Raw genomic sequence first — 16,332 nt, 5'->3', positions numbered from 1 at the left:
AGGATACCTGCAGCAGACAATAAGAATATAACACTGCTCCTACCTACCCTAGTGATATATAAAAATAGGCCTATCCCCATGTAACCACATTCTTTCCAGCCCTCCAGTACATATGAGGAAAAATACATTTTAATGGGAAGAAGCGACCAGTTGTGGAGCACAGAGAAAGGTCAGGATTAAGCAAAAAAACTGAAAATGTACCTGCAGTCTGCCAATGGCCACAAGACAGAATTTGCTGCTTTGACCTACATCGGGATCATCTTCTGGTAACGTGACTCCTGATTAAGTAAATAGGAAACCTTGAGTGAACGTTACTTTATTAACCATTAAAATGCAGCTGTCTCACTGAATAAAAAGAACAAATCAGCAGCTACACTGTTCTAGGCACATATAGATGAGAGGGAGCAATAATGATAACAGAAATGTTGTGGACATTTAACTACATTGTATTCAAGTTGTTGCACAGATGAGTAGACTGGGGCACTGGAGTGAGTCACATAATACAATGGAGAGTGAAAAACAAGTGGATTCCTTACCTGCTGGAGGCCAGGCTTTGATGTATCCAGTGCAGTGAACTACCACAAACTGTGGCTCCCCATCTTTAGATGGACCTAAGCCGTTTCTACGTTATAAAAGGAAGAAAATAGTGTTATCAAAATAAATACATTTGAATTTTGATTAAAGGCACACCATTTATTTTACAATTCCCATGTACAGGAGATATGTCATTATGAACAGTTACACTATGGTTACATAGAAGCATTATTAGCCCTTCTGTGTTTTGGTCTTATAATCATTCCTATCTTCTCCCAAAGTTCTATGAGTCTTTGTCATGTTATCAAGACACCACCCTGTAATATTCCTACAGCCTTGGATATTGGCTGCAAACTTTGGGGTGTAATTAGGAACAACCACGACAAAATGGTACAGAAGGTTTGGTTTACCTTCTAGTTAACTTTCTGTATATTATAGAATTGCCAATTCTAAGCAACTTTTCAATTGGTCTTCATTTTTTTTTATAGTTTTTGAATTATTTGCCTTCTTCGGATTCTTTTAAGTTTTTAAACCGGGGTCACTGACCCCATCTAAAAACAAATGCTCTGTAAGGCTACAAATGTATTGTTATTGCCACTTTTTATTATTCCTCTTTCTGTTCAGACCCTCTTCTATTCATATTCCAGTCTCTCTTACAAATCAATGCATGGTTGCTTAGGTAATTTGGACCGTAGCAACCAGATTGTTGAACCAGCAATCAGGGGACCTGTTGAATAAAAAGCTAAGTAACTCAAAAAACACGAAAAATAAAAACCAATTGCAAATGGTCTCAGAATATCACTCTCTTCATCATACTAAAATGGTTACAAATCTCAGTTTAACTTATAAATTGAAACCCTAATCATCTGTTTAATGGGTATTTTCGACAGTCAGAGACCTTGTTTAATTAAAAGTCACAGTACAGCGCAAAACCACAAGTGTAACATGTCTCTATCAGACTTGCAATTACTTCTTTTACAATGCGGTACAAGGGAATAGCTCTGCATGGAGAAATGATAATTACACCTAAGACATGCTCTAGTGGCAGTGGAGCTAATTTATAAACACCGGGGGAATGTTTGCACAGCAGTAACCCATGGCAACCAATCAACGATTGACTTTCTTTCAGCCGGCAGCATTTTGAAAGATGAAAGCCAAATATTTGATTGGTTGCTATGGGTTACTGCCAAGGTGCAAATTTGCCCAGTGTTAAAGGAGTCAAAAAATGCAAGCAGTGAAATGAAGACAGTGGGAACTAGACAGCAGCTGTTTTTGGTCCAATAATAGCACGTCAAGGGGCATAATATGTGCTATAGCCCTAATCATTTAATCATACCTGCACCGGTTTCTCATGAAGCTGAGTCGGTTCATGGCGGAGGGTTCAATTATTGCACTTCCACACCTGTTTAAATAAAAAAACACCAAAAGCTTAGATATGTCTGTCTGCACCAGTTCAAACTGCAATCGATTTAAAAAAGGAGATTTTATGTACTTACCGTTAAATCTCTCTCTCTTCAGTCAGTTTGGGGACACAGGGACAGTGAGGTATAGCTGGTACCACTAGGAGGCAGGACACAACAATAAAAAGAAACTGGCTCCTCCTCCACTGGCTATACCCCCAACAGGAGGAGCTTAGCTCAGTTTGTACCAAAGTCAACCGGATGTATTAACTTGAATTTTGAAAAAACTAAACACTTTGTAACACTGAAATACATCTGATGGAAAGCGAGGGCCTCGTTCCTGGGAGGTAAGCCCTGTGTCCCCCAAGTGACTGAAGAGAAAAAGATTTAACGGTGAGTACAGAAAATCTCCTTTTCTCCTAGTCAGCTTGGGGGACACAGGGACAATGGGGACGTACCAAAGCTGTCCCCTAGAATCCCGGGTGGGAGGAAGAGGCCTAATTTGGAGCAACCACCACGTCTTGAAGCACCTTTCTGCCAAAATGAGCGTTAGAAGTCGAAATGGTAGGGTTTAGAAGAGGAGTGGTCCATGTAGCTGCCTTGCACAAATGTTCAGCTGATGGCTGGTTCCGGAAAGCCCAGGACGTACTCACACCCCTGGTGGAATGAGTACTATCCAGTGGAGTCTGGCCCTGCGCAGTATAGGCTTTCTGAATAGCTTGTTTGATCCAGCTGGAGATGATCGATTTAGTAGCCGGAGCACCCTGGTGTGGCCCTGAAGGAAGGACCAATAGTGTCTGCCTTGCGAATATCCTGAACCCTCTGCAGGTAGAACTTTAGGGTCTGACCGGGGTCCAAGTGTGCAATGCTGTCTCTTTAGGGTTTGCCAGTGCAGGGCAGAAGGTCGGAACAATTATTTCTTGGTTCAGGTGGAATTTTGAGACAACCTTCGGTAAAAAGGATGGAACCATGCGAAGAACAGCCTTGTCAAGATAGAGCACGGAGTTCTGAAACTCGCCTCACTGAAGCAATTGCCAGGAGAAAAACTTCATATGAGCCATAGAAGAGTCACTGACCCCAGGGTGGACGTTGTAGTGCGCATAGTACTAATGTGAGGTCTTAGGGAGGAACTGGTGTCCTAGTCTCCCACCTATTGGCGTTGTATCTGGCGATGAAAGACCAGCGTTATGCAGAGGTAGCCTTGTCAGCGGTCTTGGAGGGGTGTTTTCGGTTTTGCCATGGTGGCCTTTGCTTGATCCCGAAACTAACTCTTTTTGTGAATGACTATTTCGGAGGAGGTGACTGGAGATCTTGGCATGGGGGCCACAAAAAAACGTGACTCTACGGAAGGAGGAACGTGCTTTGGGTTGTGGTAGTAAAGCACTTTTTCCTCCTGTGACTTGGTCAAGATCAGGTCCAAAAAGAAGCTTCCCCTTGAAGGGAATGGAATTGTGCTGACCACAATTTCATCCAGTGGGACCTACGGGCTGCTACTGCGAGTGCCGAAGACTTACTAATTACTTGGGCTGCGTCTAGTGAGGCTCTTTGTAAGTGACAGTGGGAACTGTTGCCTTTCTCTCCCTGATCCTGTTTAGTAATGCACTCAATGAGCGCCTGCTTGTGACAGGGCAGTGTGCCAGGTCTCTGGGAATTTTCTAAAAATCTGGGCCCGTATGCCCCCCCCCTATAATGCTGTGGAGAAGGATGGAGGGGGGGGGGCAATTTAGCAGGGAAGAGTGAAAAACTTACCTCAGGCCCAGAATGGTCTTTTGTCTACCGGCCAGCCCCTTCTCCTCCTGTAAGGGGGAAAGGAGATGTCAGCTGGGCCGGTTGGTCTGTGTATACACACCAGAAGGACCCCGGAGACAGGTTTCCACGTGGGGGGGGGGGCAATAGGGGTTTTTACTCAGTGTTAAAGACCTGCACTTCCCCATGGTGTCAGCTTAGCTGACTGGTATTCTCCTCCTGTCAGGAAGAAAAAACACAACTCAAACTGAGCCAAGCTCCACCTGCTGGGGTATAGCCAGTGGAGGAGAAGCCAGTTTCTTTTTATTGTTGTGTCCTGCCTCCTAGTGGTACCAGTTATACCCCACTGTTCCTGTGTCTTCCAAGCTGACTAGGAGAAAATACACAAAGTAATAAAAGTACCAAAGCTGTTTTAAATCGGTCTAGGTTTGAATGATATGGACAACATCTAAATCTAATACATGCCTTTTGTTTTGATTAAATATAACCTATACTCGATAACATTTATTTAACTGTGCATGTTGACAGTTGACTTGAATACCAGTCTCCAAACCAGAAAGATTCCAAGTCCCAGTGCAAGCAAGAATAAGCTCGTCTATATACCTCTATGCTGTCTACATCTTAATAGGTATAATAAGGGTCTGTCAATTCTAAGATGCCTGAATCAAACCCTTCTCTCCCAATATGAATATTCCAAAGTTCAGGAGACAGGGTTAGTTACCTTATTTCAAGCTGAACATGCATATTAAAGGCACAGTTCGTGTACAAATAAAAACTGGGTAAATAGACATGCTGTGCAAAATCAAAAATGTTTCTAATATAGTTAGTTAGGCAAAAATGTTATGTATAAAGGCTGGAGTGACTGGATGTCTAACATAATAGCCAGAACATTAGCTCTCTAACTGAGTTAGTTAGTGACTATAAGTGGGACCACATGGGACATAACTGTTCAGTGAGTTTGTAATTGAGCCTCCGCATTCAGCTCAGATTCAAAAGCAACAGTTATGACCCCTGTGCCCCCCCTCAAGTCACTGATTGGTTACTGCCTGGTAACCAATCAGTGGAAACCAAGAGAGCCGCAAAGCAGGAAGTAGTGTTCTGGCTATTATGTTACACATCCAGTCACTCCAGCCTTTATACATTACATTTTTGGCTAGCTAACTATATTAGATTTTTTTTTTATTTTGCACAGTCTATTTGCCCAGTTTTTATTTTTACCCTGAACAATTCCTTTAACACAAACTCACAACAACTTCTCACCATACTTACTAATGTGCTTTATAAATGCTTTACCAATTTGTGAAGCTTTATAGTAAACTGATTATTTATATGGAACCCCTATTATTGTCCTTCTGTTAGACAGGAGAATACACTGTCCAACGTGCTAGTTGGCATTAGATGAAAAATGAAAAAATACGGAACACTACTTTACCTCATTCTGCAGATGAATGATCTGCGAGAGCCCATGCACATTCTCATGGAGGACTGTTGCCCTTCTTTCTTTACTGTACCAGTCTTTAAGTCCAGAATACGACCTGTGGGCGATTTCATAAATTAGAATAAAAAGTGGTAAAGTGAGTTGGGGATGAGTGGCATTGTGGTGCAAAAAAATCACTCCCAGGACTCAAGAAAACTCACCTGTCATGGGATTTTCAGCTGTGGAAAGCTGCTCTCGAAGCTTGTCTAGATCATCTGGGTGCACCTGGTCATACAAAGTGCTACCAAACCACTCCGACTGTGGCTGATTAAGCACAGGGGTCACAGAATCTGACACATAGACGATTCTGCCAGTTTCACAGGACACCACAAAAAGGAACCCATCAGCTGCCTCTAAAATCAGGTGTTTCAGCTCCTGTCCAACACAAAACAGAACCATGAGCCCTTCTCAAGGAATTATCTTTTAAGTCTCATTGTTTTGACTTAATATGCAGACAACTTGTTCTGCACAAATAACTTCATTTTTGTTTGTTGTAGTTTGCTTGGAAAAGGGATAAAATGTAATATTTCCCATATACACCAATGAAACAGTGTCCTCACTAGCAAAATTAAAGGGATCCTGTCATCAGAAAACATGTTTTTTTCAAAACGCATCAGTTAATAGTGCTACTCCAGCAGACTTCTGCACTGAAATCCATTTCTCAAAAGAGCAAACAGATTTTTTTATATTCAATTTTGAAATCTGACATGGGGCTAGACATTTTGTCAATTTCCCAGCTGCCCCAGGTCATGTGACTTGTGCCTGCACTTCAGGAGAGAAATGCTTTCTGGCAGGCTGCTGTTTTTCCTTCTCAATGTAACTGAATGTGTCTCAGTGGGACATGGGTTTTTACTATTGAGTGTTGTTCTTAGATCTACCAGGCAGCTGTTATCTTGTGTTAGGGAGCTGCTATCTGGTTACCTTCCCATTGTTCTTTTGTTTGGCTGCTGGGGGGGGGGGGTGATATCACTCCAACTTGCAGTACAGCAGTAAAGAGTGATTGAAGTTTATCAGAGCACAAGTCACATGACTTGGGGCAGCTGACAAAGCCCGAATCCTGGCCAAATCCCAAACCGAATCCTGGATGATTTATCTAAATTGGAAAACTGGGCAGCAAACTGGAAAATGAGGTTCAATGTTGATAAATGCAGGTTATGCACTTTGGCAAAAATAATATAAATGCAAGTTATACACTAAATGGCAGTGTGTTGGGAGTTTCCTTAAATGAGAAGGATCTAGGGGTCTTTATAGATAACACATTGTCTAATTCTGGGCAGTGTCATTCTGTGGCTACTAAAGCAAATAAAGTTCTGTCTTGCATAAAAAAGGGCATTAACTCAAGGGATGAAAACATAATTATGCCTCTTTATAGGTCCCTGGTGAGGCCTCATCTGGAGTATGCAGTGCAGTTTTGGACTCCAGTCCTTAAGAGGGATATAAATGAGCTGGAGAGAGTGCAGAGACTAAGTGCAACTAAACTGGTTAGAGGGATGGAAGATGAGGAGAGACTGTCAAGGTTGGGGTTGTTTTCTCTGAAAAAAGGCGCTTGCGAGGGGACATGATTACACTTTACAAGTACATTAGAGGACATTATAGACAAATAGCAGGGGACCTTTTTACCCATAAAGTGGATCACCGTACCAGAGGCCTCCCCTTTAGACTAGAAGAAAAGAACTTTCATTTGAAGCAACGTAGGGGGTTCTTCACAGTCAGGACAGTGAGGTTGTGGAATGCACTGCCGGGTGATGTTGTGCTGCTGATTCAGTTAATGACTATAAGAGGGACTTGGATGATTTCTTGGACAGACATAATATCAAAGGCTATTGTGATACTAAACTCTATAGTTAGTATAGGTATGGGTATATAGAATTTAATTAAAAGTAGGGAGGGGTGTGTGTATGGATGCTGGGTTTTCATTTGGAGGGGTTGAACTTGATGGACTTTGTCTTTTTTCAACCCAATTTAACTATGTAACTATGTAACTATGTAATATCACCCAGACAAAATTTGTTTCCCAAAGAAACAGTTTGGAGATTCCAAAAATCAAAATGAGTTGTGGAGCAATATCATGACCGTGATCTGTTCTGCATCTTATATTTTATTTCCCAGACTATAAAAGATCATCATCTGTGCCTTCAATCCTCCTCTTACACACAAAAGGGAAATCAAACTGCTCACACACAAACTAGTTGTGACGCTCCCTAGTTTGTCAGCTGGCTTCAGCGTTAAGATGACATCCAATAAATCTGTCTGACTCGTCATTCTCTCTTCTAATTCAGAAGCCTTAAATAGGGATTAGCTTTCCCATGAACAATGAGAGCTGACCTGCAAAGGTTCCCTTTGCAAGTAATATCTTTAATAGCGTGGCGTGTTTATTCTTGATTTCAGCAGAACTGAAATCAAGAATAAACACGCCATGCTATTAAAGATATTACTTGCAAAGGGAACCTTTATATTTAGCCAGCAAAAATGCTTATATTTTATGCTGGCTATTATACACTTCTTAATGTATAGGAATTAGGGATGCACCGAATCCACTATTTGGGATTCGGCCGAGCCCCTAAATCCTTCATGAAAGATTCTGCCGAATAAGAATCCAAATTTACATATGCAAATTAGGGATGGCAAGTTATGCGATTTCCATTCCCGGTTCTAATTTGCATATGCAAATTAGGATTCAGATTCAGACAGACACGTGGATTTGGCTCAATCTGAATCCTGCTGAAAAAAAGTTGAATCCTGGATTCGGTGCATCCCTAATAGGAATGCAGATTAAAGGGGAACTCTGGCTTCCAAATCAAAATTTGATAAAGAGGCCCCCCCCCCTCTCTCTCTTTGTTGTCCAGCCAGCTAGCTCTTCTCCTGGGGAAAATAGAGAAAATGAAGGCTGGTTAGTCATTGGCACAGTGCCCAGCAGACCCCGGCGACAATCCCACGTTGGAGGGTGCCAAACAATAACCTCCTACACTGTGTAGGGGTTGTGACAACCCCAAATGCCATAAACTGACTAAATACATGAATATAAAATCACGTCCTTCTCCTGAGGACACAACAAAGAACTTGTTTAGGCTCCGCCTCCTGGAGGGTATAGCCAGCGAGGGAGGAGCTAATATTTTTATTGTTGTGTCCTCCTCCCATAAAATCATTATAAAACCCTAGTTGCACCAGCTATACCCCAGCGTTTACTGTGTCCCCAAGCAGACGCTGGAGAAACCCCTAAAATACCCATCACAGTTACCTGTTTCTTCAAAAAATATGAATAAATGCCATTTTCTATGCTGAAATCCAGCTGTTTAACAGTTCTTCTCTTTCTGCATCATTAGAAATCCCGGCAGGGAAGGAGGGACTAAACACTGATGTTACAAATTGTAACAACTTCTCCACAGCTTACAGACAGCATGCAGGAACTACATAACCCACAATGCATTGCACTGATGCTCCTTTCCTTATTGAAATCATGTGTGCAGGGAATTGTGGGGTTTGGAGGATGCAGGCTAAGGACACAAGGCTGCTGATACAAAGTAACAGTAGTCAGAGAGATCAGCAAAGTAGTCAGACAGGAGAGCAGAGGTCTAGGCTTAGGGAACTGTCAGAAACCATAAAAAATCATGAAAAGTCTGCACATTTTTTAATTGATGTATATTGCTAAGTTGCTTGAAATTATGTTTACTTGTCAAAAAGTTCAAATTCTGTTGTGTGGAGTTCCTCGTTAATAATACTTTATCCTTTACAAAGATAAACAAACCTGATCAGTCAGGAAAGAAGGCTTGTAAGTGGCATCTGTGGGTGTGTTACCAGTGCCCCGCAGAGACTTCATATGTGAGACAGCCATGCGCAGGATGGTGAGCTTGTCAGGCTTGCGCGCTAGAGCACTGCAGGTGGGCACCATATCAGACAACTCTGTAATGTAGGCAGTCATCTTGTTTCTTCGACGACGCTCTATTTCACTGTGATTCTCCCTGTAAGTAGGACGAACAGACGCAAATAATATGAGGACTGTTCTGTTTACAGCAAAGGTGTAAGGAAGGAAGGGTTAGTGAAACAAGGACCGTTGTGTCTCAGATACTGTGTCATCATGCAAAGCATGCATGACATAGTGAGAAGGAAAGAGAAAGAGCAAGGGTTATTAGACATACATAAAGCTCAGCTGTTTAAACACCAATGTCAGGAATGCCATTTATGTATTGCTGTAAACTTATCCTACTTTACGTCTGTGATGAGACGCCAATAAAACGATCTCTACCAAGGAGTCACCAAACAAAGGCTCAGTTACCGGCAATCACCTTCTAATTGCTGTAATTTTATCTACCACAGGCATGGGAGCTGTTATCCAGAATGCTTGGGACCTGGGGTTTTCGCAGATAAGAGATCTCTCCTTAATTCGGATCTCCATTGTTTGAGTCAACTAAAAAAGATCTTTTAAACATTTAAAACCACCAATTGGATTGTTTTGCCGCCAACAATGATCAATTGTATACATTATATATCAGTTGGGATCAAATCAGAGATATGGAATCGGTTATCCGGAAACCAATTATCCAGAATGCTCCGAATTACGGAAAGGATGTCTCCCATAGACTCATATTATTTAAATATTCCAAATGTTTAAAAATGATTTCCTTTTTCTCTGTAAAAATAAAACAGTAGCTTGTACCTGATCCCAACTAAGATATAATTAATCCATATTGGAGGCAAAACCAGCCTATTGGGTTTTATTTAATATTTTACATGATTTTCTAGTAGACAAGGTTTGAAGATCGAAAATTAGTGAAAGATCCGTTATCCGGAAAGCAGCAGGTCCCGAGCATTCTGGATAATAGGTCTCATACCTGTGCTGTTTTATTATCACAGAGAGGAAATATGTTTCAAAAGTTTGAATCATTTGAATAAAATGTAATCTGTAGGAGTCAGCCTTCCTGTAATCTGGAGCTTTTTGAATGTGTTTCAGGATAAAGGATCCCATACCTGTATGGTCTAATGTACCCAATGAATAATATACAGACTATTCATAAACTGACAGTACAACACTGCTGAAAGTCCATCAGGCCTATCGGTATGATCTGTACAATATATTACAGGTATGGGAAGCGTTATCCAGAATGCTTGAGACCTCGGGGTTTCTGGATAACGGATCTTTCTGTAATTTGGATCTACTAGAATATCATATAAACCCAATAGGCTGGTTTTGTTTCCAATAAGGATTAGTTATATCTTAGTACACAGGAGGCACCATGACAGCTACTGATGACCCATGGAGGTTGCACCATATTATTATTTTCTAATCTGCACAAAAGATTTATGGCTGATTTTTAGCCAAATAGTAATAGGGCAGGCTCTTCAGACAGGCCAAGAAGCTGCCAAATGGGACTAAAGGGATTAAAAGAAAACTAAACCCTTAAAATGAATATTGATATTTTATATAGTAAACTTATTGCAACAGGCTTAAGTTTCAGCTTGTCAATAGCAGCAATGATCCAGGACTTCAAACTTGTCACAGGGGGTCACCATCTTGGAAAGTGTCTGTCACACTCACATGCTCAGTGGGCTCTGAGCAGCTGAGTTTAGGGGTCCTCACTAATTATCCAGCAGAAAATGAGGTTGGTCTGTAATATAAGCTGATGCTACAGGGCTGATTATTAAATTCTGATGCTAATTGCACTGATTTCTGTGCTGCTGTGTAGTAATTATCTGTATTAATTACTAATCAGCCTTATATTGTGACATTTCTATTCTATGTGTACTGTATATTGTGAGTGGGTCCCTAAGCTCAGTAAGTGACAGCAGCACAGAGCATGTGCAGTGAATCAGCAGAAAAGAAGATGGGGAGCTACTGGGGCATCTTTGGAGACACAGATCTTTACTGCTAAAGGGCTGTGGTTGCCTTGGGCTGGTAAAGAAGCCCAAAACATAATGTACAACATTTCTAGCTACTTCTTTAGTTAAACTTTAGTTCTCCTTTAAATCAACATACACCCCCAAATTACCATGTTTGTTTAAAAAAAAAATTGGCAGGTTATGAAAGTTTGAAAATATTTCTCCTTATCTAAACTGTGTTTTTTTGTCTCAAAATTGTTACAAAGTATCTTATTTGCACCTGTTAGCTGTTCTGGGCTCTCTGCTAAAAGCCAATTAAGTGAGAAACTTTGTTTCTTTTTCTGGCTGTTCAGTGCAGAGAAAAGAGGGACTTTCCAGTACAAATGAGGGACTGCGGGTTGAGCTGTCAAAAGAGGGACTGTCCCTCCGAAAAAGGGACAGTTGGGAGGAATGCATTAGGGCCCTGCACATTGCTTTTACTAAGACTGAGCTTGCACACGGCAAGAGTCATGTGAACTTAGCCTAAAGGCAACAAGAGTAATGAGTAATAACAGGAGTAATACTTCAATATGATGGACGTCTTTGGCATATTGCACAGGAAGTGTGACGCTCGTTTATTTCTTGAGAAATCAGTAGACATTATCACTGACATCAGGTTTCCCTCTGTAGGTTTTTCTCCCATGCAGTGTTTCAGGGCTCAGTATGCACAGCAAATATTATACACACCAATTAGGCTAATTTTAGGCCGACTACGGATGTTTACACAGTGGACATGGATCATTCTGATGAGATTCTTATTTATAAAAATTAGGGAGGCACCGAATCCAGGATTCAGTTTGGGATTCGGCCTTTTTCAGCAGGATTCCGCCAAATCCTTGTGCCTAGCCGAACCGACTCTTAATTTGCATATGTAAATTTGGGGCAGGGAGGAAAATCATGTGACTTTTTGCCACAAAACAAGGAATTAAAAAATAATGTTTTCCACTTTTCCTTTCCAGACCCTAATTTGCATATGCAAATTAGGATCTGGTTCGATTGAGAATCTTTCACGAAGGATTCGGGGATCTGGTTGAATTCTAAATAGTGGATTCCCTAATAAAAATTAACTGTACTGCATCCAAAAGGAACATGATTTACACTCTGGCTGCATTTGAATCTGATGGGGCAAAACTGCCAAGCACTTTGGAACCAGGCCCAAGATGGGCATAGGTAACTGCATCAGGAACTACGGCAGGCGGAATAGTTCCATCACTGAAACAGAAGCTGGAAAGTATCCTCTGGTCCAATTATTGTCACCCAAAAATGCCCACCTCTGTAATTTCAGAGAGCACATGGTGATTCGCTGTTGGTAACTGCAGTAACAAGTGTACCATAGGCCTGAGCATATAAATCCAGATTGTAAAGGGATACTGTCATGGGAAAAAAAAATTTTTTCAAAATGCATCAGTTAATAGTGCTGCTCCAGCAGAATTCTGCACTGAAATCCATTTCTCAAAAGAGCAAACAGATTTTTTTATATTCAATTTTGAAATCTGACATGGGGCTAGACATATTGTCAATTTCCCAGCTGCCCCAGGTCATGTGACTTGTGCTCTGATAAACTTCAATCACTCTTTACTGCAAGTTGGAGTGATATCGCCCCCCTCCTTTTTTTCCCCCCAGCAGCCTAACAAAAGAACAATGGGAAGGTAACCAGACAACAGCTCGCTAACACAAGATAACAGCTGCCTGGTAGATCTAATGCTGGCCATAGATGCAAAGATCCGATCGTACGAATCATCGTACGATCTGACTTTCCCATCTCCCGACCCGCCACTAACCATTCAGATCAAAGTCTTACCAGTCAGATTAGTTAAAGAACAGATCAGCAATGTTCTGCCCCTGACAGTAATCGTACGATATCTATGTCCAACCAAAGCTAGTGACAGTCTCCCACTGAAAATCCTACGATCGGCAATATACGCAGAGATATTATCGGCAGCCAACAGAAATTTTCTAACCTGTCCGATCTCCGCCGGACGAAAAATGTCGGGACTCTCCACACACGTTCCGAAAATCGTACGAATCCTCTATTCGTACGATCAGATCTTTGCGTCTATGGCCAGCTTAAGAACAGCATTCAATAGTAAAAACCCATCTCTCACTGAGTCACATTCAGTTACATTGAGAAGGAAAAACAGCAGCCTGCCAGAAAGCATTTCTCTCCTAAAGTGCAGGCACAAGTCACATGACATGGGGCAGCTGGGAAATTGACAAAATGTCTAGCCCCATGTCAGATTTCAAAATTGAATATAAAAAAATCTGTTTGCTCTTTTGAGAAATGGATTTCAGTGCAGAATTCTGCTGGAGTAGCACTATTAACTGATGCATTTTGGGAAAAAAAACATGTTTTCCGATGACAGGATCCCTTAAGGTTGCTGCAAGATTCTTTAAAGGGGAACTATCACGAAAATGAAAATTTAAAATAAGCTCCAGCATACTAGAAAAGATATTTCCAGTAAAGTTTGTTCGTTTCAATGAACAACATGGTATTGTCAATTGCTTTCAGGTTCTAGACAGACAAATAAAAGCTGTGTGGTGGGGCAGGACAGAAGTTGAGTTGGAAGCGAGGGGACAGGGCACATAGAGCAGCTAGCTTGGCTCGGGATTCTCCTGCTCCTACCTTGCAAGTCTCTCCTTATCCGCTGAGCTCTGCTCATCGTCCGACCTAAAAACAAAACCAGCCGGCTAAGCTAAAGAAATATCAGTTGGCATTCCAAGGGTCCGTGCACTCTTTTGTTATCAGATTCACCCTAGATTGGAAAAGCGTTGGTCCAACTATGGAGAAAGGAGCTATGATCAAAAGGTCCCAACATGTATTATCTGTAGCAAAATGCACTTTGGGAGCAGTCCCTCGTTTTCGGCATATGTGCGGTTGGAGTAATTTTCCGGTCCCGAACAACTGCGCATGCGCCGAAAGTCCCGAAAATTTCTGAAAATTTTTCCGAAATTTTCGTGACTTTCGTCGCATGCGCAGTTGTAAGGGGCCAGAATGTTACTCCAACTGTGCATGCGCCGAAAACGACGGTTTGCTTCCGAAGTTTAACAAATTAAAGAAGATGGTGGCCGTGAACTCCCGAAAACAGAATCTGTGCCGAGGGGTAAGTAAAAAATTAGGGCCATTTGCCCCGGGTACCAATGGGTAGGGGGGGGGTAGGGTTTTTTCATGTTACTGGTTTGTTTCTCCTTTAAAGGAGCGGTTCAGCTTTAAGTTAACTTTTATTACGATGTAGAGAGTGCCAATTTGCGATTGCTTTTCATTTTTATTATTTGTGGTTGTTGAGTTGATTAGCTTCAGCAGCTCTCCGGTTTATAATTTAAGCAATATGGTTGCTAGGGTCCAAATGACCCTAGCAACCATGCACCGATTTGAATAAAAGACTGGAATATGAATAGAAGAGGCCTGAACAGAAAGATGAGGAATAAAAAGTAGCAATAACCAATTCTATACAAATTTTAATAATTAATGTGATTGTCATTATGTGTTAATGTAAAAACGTTTACTTAAAGTATATATTAGGCTTTTACCAAAAGCTGTAATTTAACTTGAAAAAAACCCCAATAAAAACTTATTGAAATTAAAAAGTAGCAATAATAATACATGTGTAGCCTTACAGAGCATTTGTTTTTTTAGACAGGGTCGGTGACCTTCATTGAAAGATAATAATTGAAAAACTACAGAAAATAAATAATGAAGACCAACTGAAAAGTTGCTTAGAATTGGCCATTCTAGAACATACTAAAAATTAACTAAAAGGTGAATTACCCCTATAATGCAAATTAAATGTGCTGTTCAGTAAATGGCTAAACCCACAGGACCAATGTAACCCATGCCAAACCCACAGGAACCAATATAATTTCTAACATGTCACAATATAAAATATGGGGTAGAGAGGAACAGGATATTCCTGTAAGACTAACCTCCCTAACCAGTCTGCAGTGCTGCTCATGAACCCAACATAAATGTATCACTGGGCTATAAGAGCACAATCGCTCTTTACAGTTCTCTGTCTCCATACAACATACTACTTAAAGGAACAGTAACGACAAAACATTTCAGTGTTTTAAAGTAATTTAAATATAACATACTGTTGCCCTGCTCTGTTAAAAGTTATGTGTTTGTTTTAGAAACTCTTCTATAGTTTATATAAACAAGCTGCTTTGTAGCCATGGGGGCAGCCATTCAAGCTGAAAAATGAGAAAAGGCACAGGATACTTAGCAGTATCCTGTATCGTTTAAGGTGGCAATATACGCACCAATATTATTATAGTAAACAAATGATTGTATGATATTCGGTGTGTGTACGGCGGGTGATGAGCCGACCGATATCGGCAGAAGGTATGGATATCGATTGGTTCATCTATAGGGCTGGTTGCAATTTTGATTGGGCGCCTTTGAAGGTACCCGAACATCAGCCACTGTTAGTGCTAAATCATCAGATACAGGTAGGGTTGCCACCTTTTCTGGAGAAAAATACCGGGTTTCCTATAGATTTCTCTTTTTTCCCCCATTAATAACATTGGGATCAACCATCCTTTTTACCGGCTAGGCCGGCAAAATACCGGCCAGGTGGCAAGCCTAGATACAGGTAGAATTCTATTGTTCCTACCTGTATATCTGACAATTCAGCTCTACACGTGTGTATTGAAACGAAAAATCTTTTCCAGGAAAGATTGTAATTGTAGCATGTATGGCCGCCTTTACTGCTTGGAATGCTTGGGGAGAAGGTTAAAGTTTTAAAAAGTCTTTAAAGGGGTTGTACACCTTTAATTAACTTTTAGTAGGATGTACTGTTCCTCTCTACCCCATCTTTTATATTTTATATTGTGACATGTTAGAAATCATATTGGTTCCTGTGGGTTTGGCATGGGTTACATTGGTCCTGTGGCTTTAGCCATTTACTGAACAGCACATTTAATTTGTATTATAAATCATTTGAAGTTTTTTTTATTCTATTCCTTCACTCGAGCTAAGTAAATGGACCCCATATTGTCAGTTTCCCAGCTGCCCCAAATCATGTGACTTTTGCTCTGATAAACTTCAGTTAAGGTGGCCATACATGGAGAGATCCGCTCGTTTGGCGATGTCGCCAAACAAGCGGATCTCCCTCTGATATGCCCACCTTGAGGTGGGTAATATTGGGCTGATCCGATCGTGGGCCCTAGGGCCCAACGATCGGATCCTAACGATGCCTATCGGGCTGTCGGATCGCGGGACCGCATCAACGAATAGATGCGGCCACGATCCACGAGCCGGTCTGTCAGCAGCTTTTATTGGCCCATGTATGGCCACCTTTACTCTTTACTGCTGTACTGCAAGTT

The 16,332-nt window shown here is 41.3% G+C and overlaps 1 protein-coding gene across 1 annotated transcript in view; it reads right to left on the bottom strand.

Annotated features, from left to right (window-relative positions):
* arnt.L (aryl hydrocarbon receptor nuclear translocator L homeolog) overlaps positions 1-16,332 on the bottom strand; it is a gene marked incomplete at its 5' end in the record, with an annotated part of 36,750 nt that overhangs the window by 19,709 nt on the left and 709 nt on the right. The window contains 6 exon segments of the mRNA NM_001088661.1: positions 202-278; positions 537-622; positions 1,871-1,936; positions 5,113-5,215; positions 5,319-5,532; positions 8,903-9,116. Of these exon segments, the coding sequence (NP_001082130.1) occupies positions 202-278; positions 537-622; positions 1,871-1,936; positions 5,113-5,215; positions 5,319-5,532; positions 8,903-9,116 (760 nt within the window).

This window comes from Xenopus laevis, chromosome 8L (genome assembly GCF_017654675.1).
Source record: "Xenopus laevis strain J_2021 chromosome 8L, Xenopus_laevis_v10.1, whole genome shotgun sequence".
NCBI classification, from domain to species: domain Eukaryota; kingdom Metazoa; phylum Chordata; class Amphibia; order Anura; family Pipidae; genus Xenopus; species Xenopus laevis.
The sequence above is the reverse complement of the archived record's forward strand: the minus strand, read 5'-3'. Positions and strand labels throughout refer to the sequence as shown.